Source organism: Dromiciops gliroides, chromosome 1 (genome assembly GCF_019393635.1).
Source record: "Dromiciops gliroides isolate mDroGli1 chromosome 1, mDroGli1.pri, whole genome shotgun sequence".
Taxonomy (NCBI): domain Eukaryota; kingdom Metazoa; phylum Chordata; class Mammalia; order Microbiotheria; family Microbiotheriidae; genus Dromiciops; species Dromiciops gliroides.
In genome coordinates this window covers 306,203,420-306,226,940 of record NC_057861.1, presented here as the reverse complement: position 1 = coordinate 306,226,940, position 23,521 = coordinate 306,203,420, and the positions used below count along the sequence as shown (strand labels likewise).

The 23,521-nt window shown below is 34.5% G+C and overlaps 1 protein-coding gene across 2 annotated transcripts in view; it reads left to right on the top strand.

Annotated features, from left to right (window-relative positions):
• The window catches only part of WDR7 (WD repeat domain 7), a 454,202-nt gene that overhangs the window by 342,853 nt on the left and 87,828 nt on the right, over window positions 1-23,521 (top strand). For both annotated transcript variants that reach the window (XM_043964540.1, XM_043964532.1), the window contains 3 exons: window positions 179-328; window positions 2,629-2,711; window positions 21,951-22,050. In XM_043964540.1, coding sequence (XP_043820475.1) covers window positions 179-328; window positions 2,629-2,711; window positions 21,951-22,050 — 333 coding nt within the window. The remainder of the gene's footprint in view (window positions 1-178; window positions 329-2,628; window positions 2,712-21,950; window positions 22,051-23,521) is intronic.

Here is a 23,521-nt window from a genome sequence, read left to right as displayed (position 1 = left end):
GCTTCTTAAATCTTAAAGTGTTATCTATGCTAGATGTTATTGTTGCTTTTGTTATGTTTGCTGATTTTTGGTCAAAAGATTTCATCATATATAAGCAAAAGCCTACTACGTGGAAATATAAGACTGAATGAAATATTAATAGAGTTGCCAATATAATATTATCTCATTCTTTTTATAGGTACATAGACATACTGCTCTAGCAGCAAACACCCAGTCACAGCAGAATATCCATACTACAACTCTTGCTCGAGCTAAAGGGGAGATCCTGAGAGTCATTGAAATCCTTATTGAAAAAATGCCCACAGACGTTGTGGATCTTCTTGTTGAGGTATTATCATGATTTCACCAATAAATAAAAAAGATAACAAATATTCCAGTGCAGCAATATAATGCAGCTAAATGAACTTTCCTTCTAGTATCTCTAAAAGAGCTTATGCACATATGTAATATTTAGAGTTCATATCAACTTCTAGAAGTGGATGTGATCATTGTTTGAATTTTCTATCATTTCCAGATTTTTTTATTGTTTAAATTTCTAGTTTAAACAAGGCAACTGACAATTTCCATTTATAGTTTATAGGCTAGACCAAAGTAATTTTTCAATGTAATTTTTTCATGTATCTTTGTTAATAAAACAAATACAGATTTCAGAAATTACAATACTTTCTCTTGCCTCTACCAACCTGTAAATGTTAATGATAATTGTCCTCAAAAGTAAGCATGGTTTCTCTTTAAACTTAGCTTTATTGGATTTGCTTGTACAAAATCTTGAATTTTATATAATCAAAATAATCCATTTTATCTTCTGCTTCTCTCTATTCCTTGTTTGGCCATGAACTTTTCCTCTGCCCATAAATCTAGTAGTTTCTCTAATTTTTGATGTTTCCATTACATAGCCAGCTGGAACTTATCTTTTTATAACCTGTGAAGTGTTGGCCTAAGTCTAATTTCTTCCAAACTACTGTCCAGTTTTGCAAGCAATTTTTTTTGTGTGGGTTTTTTTTGGGGGGGGGGGCAGGGCAATGAGGGTTATATGACTTGCCTAGGGTCACACAGCTAATAAGTGTCAAGTGTCTGAGGCTGGATTTGAACTCAGGTCCTCCTGAATCCAGGGCTGGTGCTTTATCCACTGTGTCACTTAGCTGTCCCAAGCAATTTTTGTAAAATAGGAAAACAATTGGGGGGTAAAATCTTTACAGCAAGTTCCTCTGAATATATATGTATCTATGACATGATGTGATATGATATATAATGAATTGATTCACACTTATAAGAATAAGAGCCATTTTGCAATTGATAAATGGTCTAGTATAGACAGTTCTCAATGCTTATAAACTTATAAATCACTACTACTTAGAGAAATGCAAAATAAAACGATACCGAGATTCTATCTCATACTCATAAGATTGGCACAGATGACAAAAAAAGGAAAATGATAAAGGTTACTGTCATTTTCTATTTGTAAACAGGCATATTGATGAGCTATTGTGGATCTGGGGGTTTTTTTGGGGGGGGGGCAGGAGAATGAGGGTTAAGTGACTTGCCCAGAGTCACATAGCTAGTAAGTGTCAAGGGTCTAAGGCCGTATTTGAACTCAGGTCCTCCTGAATCCAGGGCCGGTGCTTTATCCACTGCACCACCTAGCTGCCCACTATTGTGGATCTGTTAATGGATACAAGTATTCTGGGAAGCAATTTGGAATTATACATGGAAAGTTACTAAACAATGCATGCCCTTTGACCCAACTCCTATATCCAGGAGACCAAAGAAGGAGGAAGAAATCCTATATATATATATCTATATATAGATATATCTACATCTGTATCTATATCTATCTATCTATCTATCTATCTATCTATCTATCTATCTATCTATCTATATATATATCAGCTTCTTTGTGGTGGCTAGAACAAAACAAAAAAAAATAGAAATGAAGTTGGTACCCATTAATTGGACAGTGGTTGAATAAGTTTTTGTAGGATATGAATGTGATGGAATTGTCCTATAAGAAATGTAGAAATAGATAATTTCAAAGAGATGTGGAAAAACTTTAATGAACTGAATCAGAGAACAGTAAACAGAACTAGAAGAGGAATTTATACTATAATATCATCATTATTTAAATGAATAATTTTTAAGACTTTTATAAATTGATGAAGAATGAAATAAGCAATACCAAGAGAACAATTTGCACAATAAGGACAATATGGTAAAAGCAGATAGCTTTGAAGACTGCAGTAATTATGATCAATACAATGATTAGCCATGATGCTAGAGAACTGAAGCTTTCCATGACAGAGAGGTGATGAATTTAAGGTGCAGGAGGAGACATTTATATTTTTTTATACAGTCACTGAGGAAATTTGTTTTGGGTGCTACCAATGTGGAATGTTGCATGTACTTTGAGATGAGGTCAATGATATTGTTATTTAACTTGTTTTTACTCTGTTATAAGAGACCTCTCATTATTAGGGTGATTGGTAAATGTAACATAAAAGCAAACTATTTCAAAGACTTTTAAAAATCATAAACACTAAAAATTAGGAATTAACTATGTCAAGTTTTTTAAAAAGGAAATCAATTATTAGAAAATAATATCAAATCTATTACTCTTTCCCCCCGAAAAAGGTTATGGACATTATAATGTACTGTCTTGAAGGATCTCTAGTCAAAAAGAAGGGACTTCAAGAATGTTTCCCAGCCATCTGCAGGTAAAGAAATCTTTAATAAAATAATGAAGCAAATTATGTGTAATGTAACAGTCTTTTTACACTTTGTGTTTGTTTTATTAGTCTAGCCCAGTTAGAAATCAAGGTATTATTGTGTTTAATAGGTTTTAAATTAGAATTTTGATTTTAAAATATAGGAAAAAAAAAGTAGGGTATCTGTTGAATGTGTCCATACTCTGATAGCTATTCCTCAGGAGCTAGAAATCATCATACCTGAAAGAGTAGTGTCAATCAGTCTGCTTTGGGGGGGTGGGGGGGATAGTAAAGGTTAAGTGACTTGCCCAGGGTAACACAGCTAGTAAGTGTCAAGTGTCTGAGGTCAGATTTGAACTCACATCTGCCTGAATACAGGGCTGGTGCTTTATCCACTGTGCCACCTAGCTGCCCTAATCAGTCTGCTTTTAAAACTACTTGCTAAATATGTTCCTAGTAAAATGAAAATTTCTCTTCTTCTGTCAGTGTTCTTTACATCTTCACTTCATTTTTCACCAGTGAATTTTACATATAAAATGTTGAGCAGTAATCAGTGCCAGGCCAAAACTTGTATTTTAATTTAATTCAGTCTCATATTGTGTTGGAAAACATTTCTATTTACATTGAAAGAAGACGTATGTTGAATAGATTAACTATACATATAATAACTGTATATACATAGATATACTTATTGCCATAAACACATCCACTTGAAGCAGATTTCTTAATTTAAAAAGAGAACCTGTCAGAATTAGTTTTTCTTGATTTTGCTTTTAAAGTTATCTTTAGATCCATTTATGAAAGAATGAATGACCTGTCCACCTCGATATTTTCAGTAGAAATGGTATCACCCTAAACAAAATTGAAGTTAACTTGAAAATCTCCCAAAACTAGCATCTAAGTTTAGTCAGACACATTTTGTTTTCATTCTGTCCTAAAATGTGTCCAACCATGTGGGTATTTGTATTATCATTAATTTTCATGCCTTTACTCTGTAACGCTGTTCCTAAACCTTTTGTTTTCCTGCTTATCCACAGCCATCCTAGTCCTTCTAGTTTGCTGTCCTCTCTAGCAACAAAAGTTAAAAAGAAATATCTAAAAAAAGAGAAATGACAATTGTTCATTTGTATATTCACGGATTTAGTTTTGTATTGTATCAAAATATTTTTCCATGTTTTTTACATAATGAGTGATGCATAGGCATATTAGAATATAAGAATATTAATTATCCTTTGTGTTTACAATGGAACAGTTTTGTTCCTTCTACAGAGTATGAGGTTATATTGTAGCTAGTGAATTTTTTAGGAAACTTTTAGTTTGTGCTTTCCAAATTGGCTATTTTCTTAATCTTAAGCGAGAATAAGAAAATGGTTATAAGGGATTTTTTAATTAGGCTTTGAATTATTTAGTAATAACATTGTGTTAGACTTATCATACTAAACAAAATTATCTTCTTGGAGGCACTCCTTAGGATAGATGCCTCTACCATCTTTCATTTCTCAGTGCATCAGCATCAAAAATGAAAAGGGTGAACTCACTACCAATGAAGAGGAAATTAAAGCAATAATTAGGAGCTCTTTTGCTAAACTATATGCCAGTAAATTTGACAACCTAAATGAAATGGATAAATATCTAAAAAATATAAACTACCCAGATTAACGGAAGAAGAAATGAAATCCTTAAATAAGCCCATTTTAGAAAAAGAAATTGAACAACCCATCAGTGAACTCCCTAAGAAAAAATCTCCAGGACCAGATGGGTTTACAAGTGAATTCTACCAAACATTTAAAAAACAATTAATTCCAATACTATACAAACTATTTGGAAAAATAGGTGAAGAAGGAATCTTATCAAATTCCTTTTATGAGACAAATATGGTGTTGATACCTAAACCAGAAAGAGTAAAAAAAAAGAGAAATTTCTCAGTGCAAGGATTCTTTGATTTTTATTTAGTCAATCAACAAATGTTTATTAAACAACTGTTGTTAGAGAGCACTGTGTAACCTGCTGTATGAAATAGAGGTATTTTATAGCGAACACTTCCTGCTGTTATTGAATTGAAAGTCCATAGATTTTCTCCATGTCATGTATCATTTAAGTGCCTACTATGTAGCACAAAGAAAGTCAAAAAACCCAGGACCTGCTTCAAGTAGCTTACAGTCTAATGAGGGAGGAAACATGCAATGATATGGAGAAGATATATACATACGGGACTGGTGAAGTGTTATGCTTATTGAACATCTGTTTGGTTGTTGAGTAGATATGTGTCTCTAGCATTAGTATATTCAACATAGACATTTTTCATGTTTTTTCTTGATTTTATTGGGTACAGGTAAAATTATAATCAAACCAAAATGTTTAATGGCTTATACCAATACATAAATCTGACAGTCCATAATTTTGAGGACCATTTGACAAATCCAGTGAGGTTAAAGCATGGTCTTTGCCTTGAGGGTTAAAACAGATAGCTAATAATACAACGCCACATATGCTACATGTTAAATGAGTAACATAAACATTAAGTGATGAAATTCAGAAGATGAGAAGAACTTTTTTATATATCGCATTTCTATAACTCTCACTAATGTATAGGTTGGCAAAGTTCTTTCCTGACAACAATCATCTATAAGTAGATAGTATAAGTAGTAGTATTACAAATAGTAGTACATTACATAGGAGGAAACTTACTCTTTGAGAAGTTAAGGGACTTGACCAAAGCTACACAGCTAGTAAATGATGGTGCTGGAATTAGAACTTGTGGCTCCTGATCAGAGTCCAACATTTTTCACCAAACCACCCTGCTTTCCCTAAGAGAAGACTAATGATGGAAAGAACCTCCACACTGATCATCTGAAGTAAGGCAAAAACTAGAAGGAAAACAATTGAATGAATATTGTGTATATCCCATTGCTATGTCCTTTACCAACTTGTAGCTAAAATGAGTTTCTATTCACAAAAACTTCATATCAAGTCCAAAATATAAGCAAAACAGAGAAAATAAATATGTAGCTAATTAGATCCTCCCATATAGTATTTCTTCTTTAAAGCTTTATGTATCCTATGCTCTTTTAAAAGTGTTTTGTCTCCATTTGTAACTTAGCTATCCTTTATATTGGTAGGTGCTATCATTATGTACTATAACTTATTCCCTAAGGTAGATTATAAAAAGAAATGGTTGTTTCATTTACATTTCTTGTCTCTTAGACAATCACCTGAAAATTAAAAAATGCACATCAATCAGAAATAACATATCTTTGAAAGTACTTTGTATGATTAAAAATGTAGGATATTTCTATTCTCAAACATAAACCATTTTATTCTCAAGAATAATTTTACAACTTGACAATAAAAGTAAACATTGTAGATTGCTGTGATGAAAATTTATGTTTCTATTCATTTGAGTATAAACTAATATATAGCACAGACATTCATAAGATTTTTTTATAATTGTCTGGTGTTTTAAATTATCTTTACCAGGAATGTAGTTGATTTTTAAGTGATTGTGTTACTGAATTTAGAGTTTGGTCATTACTAACAAATTGCCCTCTAATTTGATTTCATAAGTGTTTTTTTCCCCCAAAATCCACTTCATCCTTAATCCATAAACAAGAATTTAAAGCATAAAGGAGAAGGAATAGTTCAAGAAAGTTAAAGATTGCAATTATTTTTATTTAATCATATTTTATTAAGTTGTTATAGGTTGTTGAGATCATCTTTATTTGAACTTGGAAATGGACAAGAGCACATAGGAATAGCTTTTCTAAGCATTAAGCTTCTACCAGTGAGCTCAAATCTTTCAATTATATGCTTATATTTTAATAGTAATGTAATCAGAATTATTGTCATTTCCTCATCTTTTATTCCCAGGATAAAACCATTTTGATCCAGACCATTAAAAATGTATCATTTTAGAACAGTAATTCTCAAGCTGTTCTTCAAGGAACCCTGAAACACCCCCAAGTTGTTTGTTTGCTTTAATGAACTTTACATTGTGTGATTTAATCAGCTTTAACAATGTTGATTTTAGAGGATTTTGTAAAGGTGCTGCAAAGGTATGGTTTCAAGTAAAGGTGGAAAAGTTTGAGAAATGCTATTTTAGAGTAGCTCTCAGGGAAAAAAAAAGATCATGCAATTGGACATCAGCATAATCCTGTTAACAAAAACAGCCTTTGACTCTCTGTGGTAACACAAAATAGGAATAGCATGAATAATTAAAATCTGTAGATAACTCCAAAACAACACTAGCCAGGAGCTGTCACTTCCTTTCTCCATCAAACCTTATCACTGAGGCTCATGATAAAAATCAAAACTGACATGCTTGAGTTTTAGCACCTCTTATTTGTACTTGTGTATACTGTAGTAAAGGTTTTGTGAACAGAGAGATATGTCCAAAAGGTGAGTCACTCTGAAGAGAAAGAAGGGAGAGCCTAGATAATCTCCAAATTAAGGAACAACATCCCTGCATAATCTTTAACTCTATCATCACTCCATTTGATTCTCACTTAACACCTTCCAAACCAGCCATGTTGTTTAGTGTCCAAATTACCATACTTTGTTTCATAGTTGAAGACATTCTTTGCACATTGCTGTAATACCTGGTCTAATTTGGTGAATGGTAAACATTTATTTAATAAGGTACCTCTCTATTGTTATCTTTAAGTCCACTTGGGCTGGTTTTTATACCTGAAGACATTTTCTATGGTATTTCAGTAAAACAATATCAGAAACACATCAACATTTTGCCCAAGTATTGTAGACATAGATTTAAATGTGTCCTAATAATTTACATTTTAGTTCCAGGCATATTATTAATAATACAGTGACTTCCATTAATAATACAAGAAAATTGCTTAGATTTCTATGCCCCTGAGATTGAATACAGCACACATACTCTGACTCAGAACCCAGTTGTACAAAATGCTTCTACTGTCAAGGACTTTTCATCTGTTTGACAAATAGGTGTTCATTGTTATATGGGAATTAAATACTGTTCTTAAAAGACAAAGGAACAGCATTGCTTTCTCTTCTGAGTTAGTTTGGTAGTATGCAAAACTAAGCCAAGAGATACCATGTGTAATGTAACAGGATAACATTTTGATATTAACTACTTTAGAATAATGAGTGAAATAATTTTGATGTGTCTCCCAGTTAATGCCATTACCATTTCATTTTTCTCTAATCTCACTGAAACATGTGCTAGCATGTTGTCTCCTCCATGATCTTCTAAAAAGTACTATAGTTTATTTCAGTCTGAAGAGCAAACATTTCTAAGTAAATTTTATCTTAGCACCTGTGATATTAATAATATAGTATCCTTTGTTAATACCCCAGGCGGTTGACTGTCAAAGCTATCAACCTCATCACTGCCCTCCCCCACCCCAATAAACAGGAGACTTGATAGGATCAGTATGATTGCAATATTCTCAGATTTCAGTGTTACCTTATTGAGAGCTTGCATGGGGTTATTATGCATGCCCATGCCATAAACTACCTCCCTACTTTGTAAATGTGGTTTGAATGTATTCCTAAATCATTTCAATTATCTGTGTGTTTCATCTCCCTAACTAAGTAGATGAAGGGCAGGGACATTCTACTGTATTGTGTAGGCTTCATACCTCTCAACATAGTACCAATGAATATGGTTCTTTAATATTACTATTATTCCTTTCAAGTATCCATGTCACTGTATTCCTTCAATGTGATCCTTGAACAGATTATATAATCTTAAATGAGGAAATTGGCCTAGATCAGGGCTTCTTAATTTTTTCCACTCGCGAACCCTTTTCACCTGACAAATTTTTACACTACCTTAGAAATATAGGTATATAAAATAGGTATACATAACCTTTTACTGTTGCCAAACTTTTCACCACCCTCACATCCAGTTACATGACTCCATATGGGATCACAACCCACAGTTGAAGAAGGTGGGACCTAGATGACCTGTGAGGTGTCTTTCATCTCCATTTCTTTAATTTTATGCAAGAGCAATAGTAAGCAAGATGCTTGTTCAAGCATTTTTATAGAAACCAAGAAGTGCTGGAGTCTCAGAGCTATAAATAAAGGAGATTGGATATTATTTAGTCCATCCTTCTAATTTTACAGAGGAAACCAAAGACCTGTTTTTAGGTCTTAACAGACCAAGGTGAAACCAAACCTTGTTAGCCTAAAGTCTTCTGTGCCATTCTGATTTATGAGCTGCATGCCAAATAATCAGTATTGGTGGATTTTATTTCCATTGAGATGTAACTGAGACTCAGCACTTGACTCAGGGAGAAAGTGTAGCATAGTGAGAACAATGAACTTGGCGTTATACAGTTTAAGCTTTTTAGCTTTTCCATTCCTGTGTGACCCTAGGCAAGTCACTTTCCTTCTTGAGAGAAGAAAAAGGAGCCCTATTTCCATAACAGCAAAATGAACAAGTTAGATTAAGTGATATTTTGTGAATCTGTGAGTAGCCATTCCTCTGAGATAAAAGAGCACAAGAAAGAGTGAAGGGAGACCCCCTACAATGGTGTATCCACCCACACTTCTCAGTCATCCTCTGGGAACCCATCAAACCCTTCAGGTAGTCCAATGGAGCCAATTAAAGTTGTCTTCTGACCTGATTTTGGTCTCAGAATTCATTAATCTGGCACCAGAGAAGCAGACCAGGGTGCCCCATATTGTAGCTTTCATTCTGTCCTTTGTATTCTTCCATGGAACCCTTCCATGGGAGCTCTTGACTCCCCTTCCAGCCACATTAAAGTCTCCCCTAGAAATTCTACACTCGGGGTTTCTAAAAAGGTACTTGTGCCTTTGATTTGAGGAATATATTTTCCACTCAAGAAATTCTCTGAATTTTCCCAAGGGGTGACAAAGTCCTCCAGGCATTTCCTCCATTTTACTCTCTAAGAAAAGAGAATATTTCGAGGACTATGGGAAAGAGTCCTGGATTTGAAATCACAGTACTTGGGTTCCAGTTCTGCCTCTGTCACTTTACTACTAGCTCTTTTTTTTTTTTTTTTTTGCAGGCAATGGGGGTTAAGTGACTTGCCCAGGGTCACACAGCTAGTAAGTGTCAAGTGTCTGAGGCCGAATTTGAACTCAGGTACTCCTGAATCCAGGACCGGTGCTTTAACCACTGCGCCATCTAGCTGCCCCACTAGCTCTTCTTTATCAATTTTAAATTTTAAAATTAACTTTATTCAATGTTGCATTTAAAGTAATTCATAAGATCAGAAATATTTTGAAAAATAAGTTTCATTAATTCACACATTTTAAAATTCATTTAGAAGTATATTATATCAATATTCTTTGTTATACTCTTAAAGTTATGCTTTCTTAAGTCATATGAATAAATATCATTAAGTTGCTTGGGCTTTTAAAAAATACCAGTGTGTGTGTGTGTGTGTGTGTGTGTGCGTGCGCTGGAGTGGGAAGAGGGAATAGAAATTTCTAAAGGAATTTGTGGCTTAATGAATTGTTACCTCAAATGCTTTACTAAGGCTACAACTAGGGAAGCAAAGCTTTGCCAAAATGATGATTGTATCTTTTGTTTACTATTCTGTAACCAAGAAGTTGAATCCTTTTTTACAACATTACTGATCATCAAGGTTCTAATTGTATACATCCCATTGTAGTGGGCTCTTTACTTATTGTGGCAACCCATTTTATATCCAGATAAAACTCATGATTAAGAAGTTCTTCCTTATGAGTTTAAATCAGGCTTCACATAGCTTCTGCTCTTTGGTCCTAGTTCACTTCCTTTGTAATTACATAAAATAAATTTACTCTTTCTAGTAAAAAAAAAAAAAGACTTTTCTAACCTTATTTTATCCAGTTTTCACCTTCTCTTCACCTATCTTTTCTTCTACTTTATTTCAGAGAACATATTTCCATTTCAGAGAATGTATGCTTTCCTTCTAAGCCTTTACTTGCACCCTGAAGTCCCAACCCTTTTTCTTCTTCCCATAAAAATCTTCCATCTCTTCTTCTCTACCAGATTCTTTCCTTCTTCCTATAAACAAACTAGCTTCTCTTTATCTTTAAAAAAAATCTACCAAAAAAGTTTTTTGACCCTGCTACTCCTCAGGTAATCTTATTTGCTTATCCTTTAATGCTGAGCTTCTGGGAAAAGTTGTCTACACTTGATACTTTCACATCTTACAACCACTGAAACTGCTCTCCCAAAGGTCACAAATAACCCAGCTGCCAAATCCATTGGCCTTTTTCACAATAATTCTGGACCTCTGTCCATATTTGTCATTGTTAAATACCACTAGGATCAAATACAGGTTCACTACAAACAAGGCATATTAAATGAAATTATTTTAGTGGTTTACTGCTACTAATTAATAGCAAGCATTTATATAGCACTTTAAGGTTTGCTAAAGTATTTTACAAATATTATTTCATTTTACCCTCACAGTGACCCTGGGAGGTTGATGTTATTATCCCTAATTTACAGAGAAGAAAGCTGATACAGATAGAGGTTAAATGACTTGCCTAGGGTCACACAGCTAGTAAGTTCATGAGATTCAATTTGAACTTAGGTCTTCCTGACTCCAGATCCAGTTCTCTACCACTGTGCTACCTATCACTGTCATAGATATAGTATATCCCAGTTTCATAAGGCATCTGATAAGTGTGTCATAACAGCATGCTATAATAGTTTTAAAAACACTGCCTGGTTTATAATAGAATCCAGTCGATTCTTATTTAGCCATATTAGAGGTGTTAGTTAATGGGTGGTTCCTAAATAACTTAGCAGCAATTTCTATTATATATTCTATTATAATAGTCATTTCACACTAAATAAATATTTGCTTTGATCATTATTGGATCTGTGATGTCATTAGTGTGGGTACACCTTCCAATAGATCCTGACTCTTCTGTATCTTTTATACTGCATAATGTTTGTCCTCCATGTTCTCCTGAAAATTATCCATAGGATCCATTCAGAATGCTTAGGAGCTTGCTATCAGTCTCCTGTCATTGTGTCAGTACCATTGGAGCATGTGGGCTATCCATCAGTAATCCCACACTCTTGGTTAATGACCAATCTTCCTCCTCCTCCAGTTATACATCCCTAATAATATATTTGATGCTACTTCTCCCACATAATTCTTCATTGGTGATATGCTACAGTCTATTCACAGCCACCATGCATCTATCTCTATAGTGCCCTTCAGGTGACCTGTATCTTTAATGCTTAGGATACATGGCAATCTTTGCTTCACAGCTTTAGATCATAGGTTTAGAGCTAGAAAGGATTTGGGAGTCTTCTAGGCCATTCTCATCACTGAGGAAATTGTAAACCTCCCTGCATTATGACTTGCCTCAGGTCACAGAGTTATTTGTCTCAGGTATATTTTGACCCCTTTAACTTTATATCTCTCACTCTTTCCATTGCACCACACTGCCTCCAGTTTTGTTTTGTTTTAAGAGAAAAAGTTTGAGGTCATTAAATGCGATTCACAGTTTGCCAAATGTGAGCCAGCCTATTTTTCTTTTCCTATTAAATTCTGGAAGCAGTTCATTATTTATCTGCAATGTCTGTCCAGGAAAAAAATTGTTCCTAATAGTAACTAGTTAATATGTTAACATGGCTGTGGAAGTTTTCTTGAGTTTCCTTTTACCTTTATAAATTTATGAAATTGAAAACACAAGAGAAAAAACCCTCTTTCATAAAGGTTCATAAGTTTTTTCATGGCATTACTCTGGTATTTATTGAAAATATAGTAAAGAAATATTTCTTACACAAAGACAAATTTATAACTAGATCTAGAGGTAAATTTGTTTTGTAAGGTAGAATAAATTTATTATTTTAGTGAATTATTTTTCATTGTTTTGTCTCTTTCACATGACTTCAGTTCATTGTGAAACACTTGAAAAAAACAAAAATACATTCTTTTTACTGACTGTTTATGACATCGTTTGGCTCTTAAGTTTGCTCTAATGTATTTTATGGCTACAAGAGCATTTCAATGTTTAGGGAATTCAATCATATACTAGCTCGTTACCTGGATGTGTATTACAGTAACATGTAACAGCCCTTGGAGAGAGCAACCCTAGCACTTAGCTATGTTTTATAGCAATTAAAAGATACAGACTTTCAATGTCAGAATACAAAATGTTTTCTCAGAAATCAGGAAGATAAATATATACAGTGAGAGTTATTGTAGGCACTGGTCTGGAATCTATACTTCAGCGTGGCCCAATTTTAAATCTTTGGTTACTGGAAAATATATCAAATATCCCATATTTATGTGTTAGAGATATTTTCAAATTATATAAAGTGTTACCAATGACTGAATGTTAATAATTAAACCACAACTGAACATTTATCAAACTAAGGGAACACACACCATGTTAAATCTTCATCTTGTCCTCAAAGCCCCATGTTCTTGGATCACTTAGAATTCCTCCTGTGCAAATTGAATAAAGAATATGACAATGAAGTGCGTGCTCCCATGTAAGCATTTCTTTTTTGGCTGCTGTCTGTTCTGTGAACAATAATAAGCCATCACCCAGAATATAGATTTATCTGATCTGCCAAGATTTGGAAGGGATAAATCACCAGGATTTTCAGAAGTCGTATTGCCATTGGAATTTAAAATGTCCTCATGCAGTTTAGCTGTTTTGTGCACATTGTTTTTTAGCTGACCTCTGCTATTGGTGGCTTAAAAAAATGACTCACAGTAATTTTTACATGTACAGTTTATGCTTTACAGTAAAACACTCATCATTATTCACATGTACTCTCTAAAGAAAGTTTAATGCACATTAGCAGATGTTTCCATTAAAATATTAGTGTAACTCAGCTGAAAAGAATAATGAAAAATACATGATCGGAAGTTTCTTGGAAATGCATTGTGAAGATATGGTATTAAAAAATCAAAACTAAAGAAATATTTATGCTTTTCAACTGAAAATGCAAAAGCATAGAGTAGCATATAAACAACCTTTGCAGTAGTTAAAAGTATATATTTTCAGGGACAGTTTATGTTTTCTGTAACTTTGTTATTAAGTAGACAGACTGATTGATTCTGCTTTTCAAGCAAAAAGCTGAATCAGCTCTGTTCACCTAAATGGGCACTTAAAATCCAGTAAGGAAATGAATGCTGTCTACTTTAGAATAACAGTGTGATCTCATTTTTTAAAAAATCTTGTCCAAACGTGTGGTTTATTCTTACTCGACAGAGAATGATAACACTAATGGGATTTAAAACAGTATCCACCTCAACTTATGAAATCTTAAATTAATATTACCATTTATGAGAGAATGATTATGTATGTTACTCATGGAGTCACAAGGCTAGAAGAGATCCCCCCAAATGATATTGGCCATCCTCCTCTACCTAAAAATTACCTCAACAAATTACTATCATTCATTATTAAAGACCTCCAGGTAAAAAAATCCGCAGCTTCCTCCAGTAACCCATTTCACTGTTTAACAGGAAGAGTATTTCCTTTTAAAGTGTTAGGAATAAAGAGGGTGGTAGTTTTACCAAAGGATGGAAATTAAATTATATTTACCACTCGATTATTTGAGAAATATGACCCATATATTGGACATTTTTGCACTCTTCAGCTGTGACATTTACAGTATTAATAATGTTACCCATCAAACCCAATTTAACTAGGTGATATCTATTCTTGCATGCATACCTACTCAGGAATCCTGATGTGAAGAACCTCTAGGTACATCACACTTCTACTGGCTTGGGTTTCCACCTGGAAACACAGGAATGTTTCCATTGGGCGTAATAGCAAGCTGGCCATACCTCCTGTTCCTTATGAAAATGTCCGCCACAGTGCACTAAAAGGAAATTCTATAAAAAGAAAGAAAATCAACAGCCATTAAATATTATGTAATATTTATTAATTTTAATGAGTATTTATTGAAGACCTACTTTGGGGCATGACACTGACTCTAGGTGCAAGTGTTCCCTCAGTGGGTATTCTACAGTGTAACTATTTTCTAAGACCATGAGAATGATCTTTTTATACCATGATCTATTGCCTGTTAAACAACCCATTGCTGACATGAGTGAATTAACTAAATGAGATATGGATTAGAATTAACAACCCAGTGGCCAATCAAAGCATATTCAATGTACTTATGTGTATGTGTATACTTGAAAGTGGTCTAGGCAAAAAAAAAAAAAAAAAGTGGTCTAGGCTTAGATAGTACCTGTTAGAGTCTACATTCCACACTGCGAGGGGGCAGTGGTTGAATTTTGCATAGGATAACTGATAAGTTTACTTTAAAAATTGAGTCTATATGATGGAAGATGATCTCCACATCCAGAAAAAGGAACTGTGGAATCTTAATGAAGATTGAACCATACTATTTCTACTCTTTTTTGCTTCTACTTCTTTTTTGAGATTTCCCCCTTTTGTTCTGATCCTTCTTTCACAACATGACTAATGCAGAAATATGTTTAATATGGTTGTACATATATAACCTATATCAGATTGTTTTCTGTCTTGGGGAGGGGGCTGGGAAGGGAAGAAGGGAGGAAAATTTGGAACTCAAAATCTTATAAAAAGAAATGTCAAAAACTATCTTTACATATAACTGGAAAATAATAAAACACTTTTAAGATTTAAAAAAAATTAATGAGTCTAAAGCAAACTTTGAATTCTTATTTAGTTTGCCACGCTGCTTTTAGAGAAAAACAGTCCTAACTATCATATATGGGAGCAAAAATAACACATTCATTAAAATTTACAGAAGTTTTAAGATTTATAAATATTTCACTTGTATGTGAACAAAAATACCACTTTTCAGATGAAGAAACAGAGGCCAAAGAAAGGTCAAATGACTTCCCCATGATTACCCAATCATCCTCACACTGTGTTGCTGCCTGTATTCTAGCTCAGCTTTATCTTCATTCCCTTTCCCTCTTCTCCTACTCATTGCCACCCCTATTGGAACCTTGGACACTGCCTTAGAAAGATGGGCTCTGAAAGGGAATTTTCACCTTCTCTTTCACCAAACAAGGCCTTCACACTCCTTACACACCATCTCCAGACCATGCCTCTGCAGTTGTCTCCTCCTTACCCTTTCAAGCCCTCCTTCATGTTTTACCTATTGTCTTCTCTGATTAGAGTATAAGCTTCTAGAGGGCAGAGCTTCTTTGCTTATATTTGTATCCTCAGCTCTTAGCACAATAGCTGCCATATAGTAAGCACTTCATAAATGCTTGTGAGCACTCGTGCTCGCTGTCTTGCACTCTCGCTCTCGCTCTTGCTCTCGCTCTCTCTCTCCCCATACTGTCTTTCAATGCTACATGCCATATTTCATAAAACTTTATAACTTCTTTTGTTTGTTTTTAAAGACTTTAGGAGATTTCAGCTCCTCCCCTGATGATTCATTTTAGTGCTCGATAATGAATTAATTATAATGTTCCAGGTTTTTTTAGTCATCATGTTAGATTTTACAGCATCTTGAGCAGTAAAATTTCTGTAAAGTTAACACATAGAAGGGATTTGTGTCAATCCTATACTGTTGTTTTTTTCCAATACATCATTTAGTATATACAACATAATCATCTTTTCATCCCACACATTTAGGCCATTTTAATTGTATTGGCCTTTTTGCATTTCAACTGAGATAAATTTTCCTATTTTCTAAAGATATGATTAAATGTCTTCCATTATAAGACTGTCAGTTACATGCTAATGTAGCCTGGCTCATGGGGCCATTATAAATAGCTTCTGGTAAATCTGCAATTGTTTGACTGAATTGAAAATAGATTTGTAATAGGGAAATGGGGACAAATACGCAGTATGGTCATCTCTGCCCTCCTTTTTTGGTGGTTCTTACTTTAATTGCTTTCTCAATTATTATTTTATCCACTGTAAAGCATACAGTTTTTTCAAAAACTAAATCTTTTAGCACAATTAATATTCCAGTCCCTAAAGGGTGTGTCCTTGCTTTCATCTCACTGAAAGTCTATGTGATAGAGTAGAAAACTCAGTCAATTTGTTGTTTGGAGACATGGGTTATCAGTGGTAACAAGTATCTCTGCTCTGATATTTAATAGCTAAGTAACCTTAGGGAAGGCATTTGATCATTCTGAGCCCTTAAAGCAGGCACTAGACTGCTACTCCTCTTGTGTCCCCTTTAGAGAAAATCCTGTAAAACTCAATAAATGTTTTAATTGAGGACATTTCTTTCTGATCTCAACAATTTTTTTAACTTTCCAGCATAGATTGTGCTTTGACTCATAGCCCAACATGGTGGTTTTCATGAGGGAATTGGAATATCCTTTCCTCCTTATTGCCACTTCCGAGCTTTCCCTCCACTACCATCAATCAGTTAACCTCTCTGTTGTTGAGGTTCATTCAATCCATATTTATTATACAATCAAAATTCTGGTGCCTGTCATCTGTCCACCTCCAGAAAAGTGTCTTTCTTTCTCAATGAGTTTAGTGCCTGACTCACAGTCTTCCTCTTCTCCCCAATCCTATGCTCAAAATATTAGACTTCAGCATATTTATTTGATACTCCTTTAAACACTCTAATACCATAATTCCTCATCTTATTCATTTCCTATGACTGTACTCTTCCATCTCACCTCAACTACAGAGGTGGTCATGCCCTGGATCTTGCCATCACCCACAAGTATTTTGGATTCATGTTCATGTACCTGAAATATCTGATCATAATCTGTTGTCATTCCAGCTCTCCCTCTGCCTTGCATCCATCCGTCAACCCTGTTCTTCATCCTCATCATGACTCCCAGTTCCCCTGCCTCTCACTTCTTTTCTAGATTATCACTCCAATACTAGCTACATTCTCTTTCCTTTCCTGATTTTATCCCTTGGTAAACCAGTTCAACTCTGTACAAGCCTTTTTTTTTTCTTCCCTTCCAAGCCTTAACCTTGAATTATACACACTGTCTCCTACCTTTTCTCTCTTACATGTTGCTGAATGAAGCTGGAGAAAATTGCACAACTGCTGAATCCATTACAAGTTTATGTTAAGTAATCTCAAATAAGCCCTCAATGTAGTAAGGCAGTACTTTGACATTTCCCTAATTGATTGCCTTTCCTCAAATCTCTTACCACTCTATCCTTCCCTCTGTGCTCCCGTCCTCTCAGCAGAGAACCTTGCCTTAGAAAATTGAGCTTCCTCTTATCTACTCATCCTCTTCCAACCTCCCTCAGATGCTTCTCCCCACTATCTCCTTCTTCCTTGTCTCATAGGAAAAAGAAGCCTTTCTCCAGTGACTCCAAACTACCCCAAAGAGCAAATATAAACTCTTTTCTTTGGTCTTTAATGCTTGTTAATAACCTGGCCCTTTACTACCTTTCTACCCTTCATATACCTTACTTTCCTCCATGCAGTTTACAGAGTAGCTTACTCCGGTGCTCTTGTAATTCCTCAGACATGTCACTCCATCTCCTGGTTTTCTACCTTTCTACTGGTTCTCCCTTATGTCTGTGATACTCTGCCTCTCTCCTCCATCACCTAGTTTCTCTGGCTTCCTTCAGCACCCAGCTGTAATCCCATCTTTTTTAGGAGGCCTTTCCCATTCCTCCTAGCTGTAAAGTTATTATCTGTAAGGGGCTAAAATTCTAGCTAAACTGGCTAAAAATCTAATGAGTGGTCACCATAAATTATAAGCTTTAGCAAGAGTTTAGACTTTTAATTATTTATTAAGGAGCATAAGAATTTGGAGAGGAAAGAGAAAGAGGCCAAGATTCCTTCATCTATCTATGTTGGAACCAGCATCTCAGCTCCACTCAGAACAAGAACCTGGGCAAAAGAGAGAGACCCTCGCCCCTTCTTCGTCCCAGAAGCCTCCCTCAAAAACGGAAGCAGGGCCATACACACACACACACACACACACACACACACACACACACACACACACACACACCCCTCCAAGCTAATTGGCTGGTAGCTTTGATCAACAGTACCCACAAGCAAAGGTCACTTCCTGACACCAAGGCCGCTCACAAAATGTTCCTCCCAGCAGGGGGCGTTATTCCAACTCTCACATAGCTTCTAATGCCTTCCCCCTCAGATGACCTTTAATCTACTCTGTTTATAGCTTGTATGTAGTACAGACATGTTGTCTTCCTTATTAGAATGTGAGGTTCTTGAAAGCAAGAACTGTTTTTGTTTTTCCTTTATATTCCCACTGCCTACTGTAGTGAATAGCACACAGGAAGTATTTAATAAATAGTTGATGCCTGAGTACTCTCACTTTTTTAGTTCCCCATTAATACTTTTTAGGCTTTTTAGCAATTCTTCATGGCTTAACACTCACATCCTCTTCCCTTTCCCTTCTTTGACCAACTTCTTACTTTATGATACTATGTGATCTTTCTTTATCATCCTCTTCCTTTCCAATAATGCTCATTCAGCACAAGTCCTTATCCTCTTCTTGCTTCTTCTCTGGTCCTTTCATTTCTCCTGCTTTTCTTATTGGATCATAGAATCATAGATGTAGAGCTGGAAGAAACCTCAAAGAACTTTTAGTTCAACCTCTTCCCTTTACAGATGAGGAAACTGATGCCCGGCGAGGCAAAATGATTTCCCCACGATCACACAGGTAGAAAGTGGCAGAGCCAGATTCAAACCCAGGACCTGGACTCCACATAGAGTGTTTACTCTTTCTCTTTGTTGAATCAATCTGCTCCTTTGCTCTTGATCCTTTCTCAAATTCACCCAGGTTTCCTCTTTCCCAATTCAGTCTCTGGCCTACTTTACGTCCTTCTTCTTCCTTTCAAGTTGTTTTACTAATGTTCCTTTTTTCACATTCAGCTGGCAGCAGATACCTAATTTATATGAATAACCTTATTATCAACCAGACACTTATGAATAGACATCAATATACCCTCTCATAGTAACCAACCATACAATAGACAAAGTAATTCATAACAGCTAGAGCGGTAGAACATTTTGCTAGAGATTTAAATACAAAAGTCGTGCCTTAATGTCTTTAGTGTCCAGGATTCTTTAATATTTTGTCCAAAAATAGAAGGAAAAAGTAAATCTTCCCAAAACAAATTTGATCTTTTTTTTTCTGTCACACATATTGGTGTTTATAGATAATGTGACAGAATAGATTTGTTCCAGAGTTGTTGTTTTTAAATAATGTAAGAAAATTCTGTATTGAGTTGGGGTTGACAATTACAGAATTAACTAGTTTGTCTTTTTAAAGGTAACTAATATGTTTTGCAAAATGAACAATTTAGTTATAAAGTATGTGTAAATTTTTTTTAATGAATCTTGTCACTAGTTTTCTTGGGCTTAGTGTAATACACAAAATGGATATGTTAAATTTCAAAAGAATAGCTCATTTTATTTTTAGATAGAGTACAACTAGTTATATGGTGGTAAATAATACTTGGTCACAAGCATGGATAAATGTCATCAAGACATATCAAAAATTATCAAACTCTTCTAAGTTATATGCGTTTGATAATATTAAGATATACCTTCACATTTAAAGTAGTGTAGTAAATTGATAACTGATGGGGGAAGAATAAAAAAAGAAAGGGAAATGAAGTTTAAAAGGGGAGGAGGGGGTAATTTCATTGATGTAAGTTGCCTATGAACATACCATATGGACTATCATGTCCAACCAAGCAAATCTGACATAGATAATGAATGGATGTGGCTCATTAGTAAATCATTTGGCATAGGAACTCAAATCTTAGTCAGGCATCTTACCATCATCCTTCTTTTCGCTTTTGCATACTTCAGTCATTTGACCAACATATAAGTAAAGCAAGCTACCAACATCCATTTAAGAAACAGAATATTTAATCCAGTCTTGGAAATTATCATAAATATAAAAATTGGTCCAAGATCCAAGGAGAGCAGAAAACAAAAGCTGAAATAAATCATTCTAATGACAATAAAACCACTTAGAAGCAAATGCTTATTTGTATGTAAAACTAAATAGAAAACAAATATAATAAGAGTTAAAAATGACTCAGACCACTAATACTGTATTGCTTCATATTGTAAGCACAAGCATTAGCTGTGTCATTTATTTTTTATGACATGGTAAATAGGATGGAAAATAGGAAATTTTTTAAAATTATAACTTTTTTTGGTTCATTTAAACAATTTAAATATCTGATTCAAGCCTGTGAAAAAACACACAAAGAATCTTGCTGTTTCAGAGAACTCAAATTTCTCTCATTCCTAGACCAGGGAACCTCTACTTGTTAATTCCCCAAGCTCTTACCTACTGTCTGTTGTCTTTCTACCATTGAAAGATCCCAAGCCCTGATCATTCATAACTGTGCACAATTATAAGTGCAATCATTTCTTAAGCAAACATTATTTACTTAGAAAGTACAGGGTTAAAATCTGTACATACAGACATACATGCATGCATGCATATGAAAGAGTTGAGTTATTTGAGTGCTCAACAGTTAACAGTCTAGTTAACTGGACTAGTAGAACCATTCAGAATTAAACTTTCTATTCTAAGCAAGCTTCATGCTAAACACCAACCAGGATTTGAGCTTAACTCAGTGAGGTCTTTGGCCAAAAGGAAGGCACTTTGCCTTTCTCCTCTTCTGACATCTTCTGTTGAATTCCTTATAAGCTACTAGGAGAAAACCAGTGTCTATGGTATTCTACACCATAACTGACCTAGCCAATATCTTCGGCACATATCTGAGAAGATAAAAATTGTACCTCCCTATTAGATACAATTACGTTATTTCTCCACTCAAATTACACAAGAAAGATTGTTTTATTACAAAATTTGATTTTTTTAAAAAATGTGATAAAATGATGGCCAACCAGATCAGCCTTATTCCACTTACTCTATCCACTAAAAACATTTTTGTTTTATAACAGAATGAGAGACTAAAATTCGAGATTTAATATCCTTTCTATTCATGGTCACATTCAGCTGGGTGGATATTATTATTTACTGTAAAAAGACTATCCTCTTGTTTAATATTCTGGTGTCTCTCCTGTTTTTAGTTTTCATTATTCAAATATATCAATAACTGTTAGATTTTTTTCCAAAACAGCCTGTTTAAAACCCCATATCTTTCAAATTATTATCAGAAAGCCAAAATTGGATTCAACATCACAATGTTTTTTTAGATTTCAGCTGATTCTAAAAGTTACTAAAGAGACTTAATTCTTAATTGTTATGAATTCATGTATTTATTTTTTTAATCATCATTAGAATTGATCACTGAAATGTGTTAATATTCCTCTCCACATGCAGGACAAGTCTCACCTGTTTCTTGTTATAATGTTCAATTCAGGTTCTACATGGTCAGCTATTATGAACGGAATCACAGAATAGCAGTTGGAGCTCGCCATGGTTCAGTGGCCCTGTACGACATCCGGACTGGAAAATGTCAGGTAAATAAATCATTGTGACTTCCTCTCCATAAAGTGTGGAAGTTATTGAAAGCAAAGAGAGCCTAGCACTGCCCCAGTTGACATGCTGAGCTGCTGGAACATTATGGATAATGCTAAAAGGATCAATAGTTTAATGAAGGACTCCAAGAGTATAGAGCCCTACTGTCTTCATTCACTGGAACTGAAGGGCTGCCATAGATGGGTTAATAATAGGAGCCCAAAGTAAGGTGTTACTGTTCACAAACTACCCTGCAGTAAACCATGTCTTTCTTTTTTCAAAACAACATTTATCTGGCATTATATAGGATTCAGTTGTGTTGCTTATTTTGCCAGGTTTCTCTGTAAAAACAATTTATGCTGCTACATTTTGATAACACTGTGACTTCACAAAAATAACTTTTAAAATGTTAACCAAGATATGATCTTAGCATAATTAGGAAATAGACTTTTCAGCCAGATATATTGCTATCTGCTTTGAATTTTGCAATTAGAACTTATCTTTTAATGTGCCTTAATGAAAATTAACCTTATTTGTGCCTGGGTCAGTGACGAGTTTCTTTTGCATTTTGATTCATGCTTTCTTAACATATCATTTCACTTCATTACTAATGGCAGTGTATTATATATGTTTGTTATGTCAAAAAATTTTTAAAAGGATATAAAGAAATTCAGAACTATTACCCAATTAGTTGAGATTTTGAATTGTTTGCCAAATTAGGCTTGAACACAGGATAATTAAAAGATTAATTTAATAGAGAATTGGTTGAGCCTTTTAAAATTATTTGCTTAGACTATCATGAATTATTGGATTTGTTTACATAAATTTTCTGGTCTTAAGAAATGAATTTTGAAAACACCCATCAATCTTGGCTATTGATTATGTTCCTTTATAGGAAACTATATATTGCCATGATGAAACCACCTTAAGTCTCTGTTCAAAAACCTCCTTTAAATTATATTTAAATGCCCAGGGGTAAGAGATACAGACTCTTACTGAGAAAAACTTTAAGTAGTAGAAAGGGTACTAGATTTGGAGTCAGAAAAGTCAGATCCAGATCCTTCCCCTGCTATGTCCTACCTGTAGTGACCTTGAAAAAGTCACTGGACCTCTTGGGTATAGAGGTCCATATTTTGTATGTACTCTTTTTTCAGTATTAATAAGATGGAAAACAATGGTTTTCAAAAAAAGGAAAGAGAATAGAATCTGCAAATTATAGATCAGTAAACAGCTTTTTATTCTTGGTAGAATCCTAAAATTAGTTATTAAAGAAATATTAAATAAAATAGTATTAGTTAAACATATAGAAAAGGAAAAATAGTTGAATTAATCAGCTAATAAGTGATTAACCTTGTTTTGAACACTAAGAATATATAGGAAAAAGCAAAAACAATGCCTGCCCTCAAGGAGCTAACCACCTTCTTCTTTTGGGGGGGGGTGAGACAGTGAGGGTTAAGTGACTTGCCCAAGGTC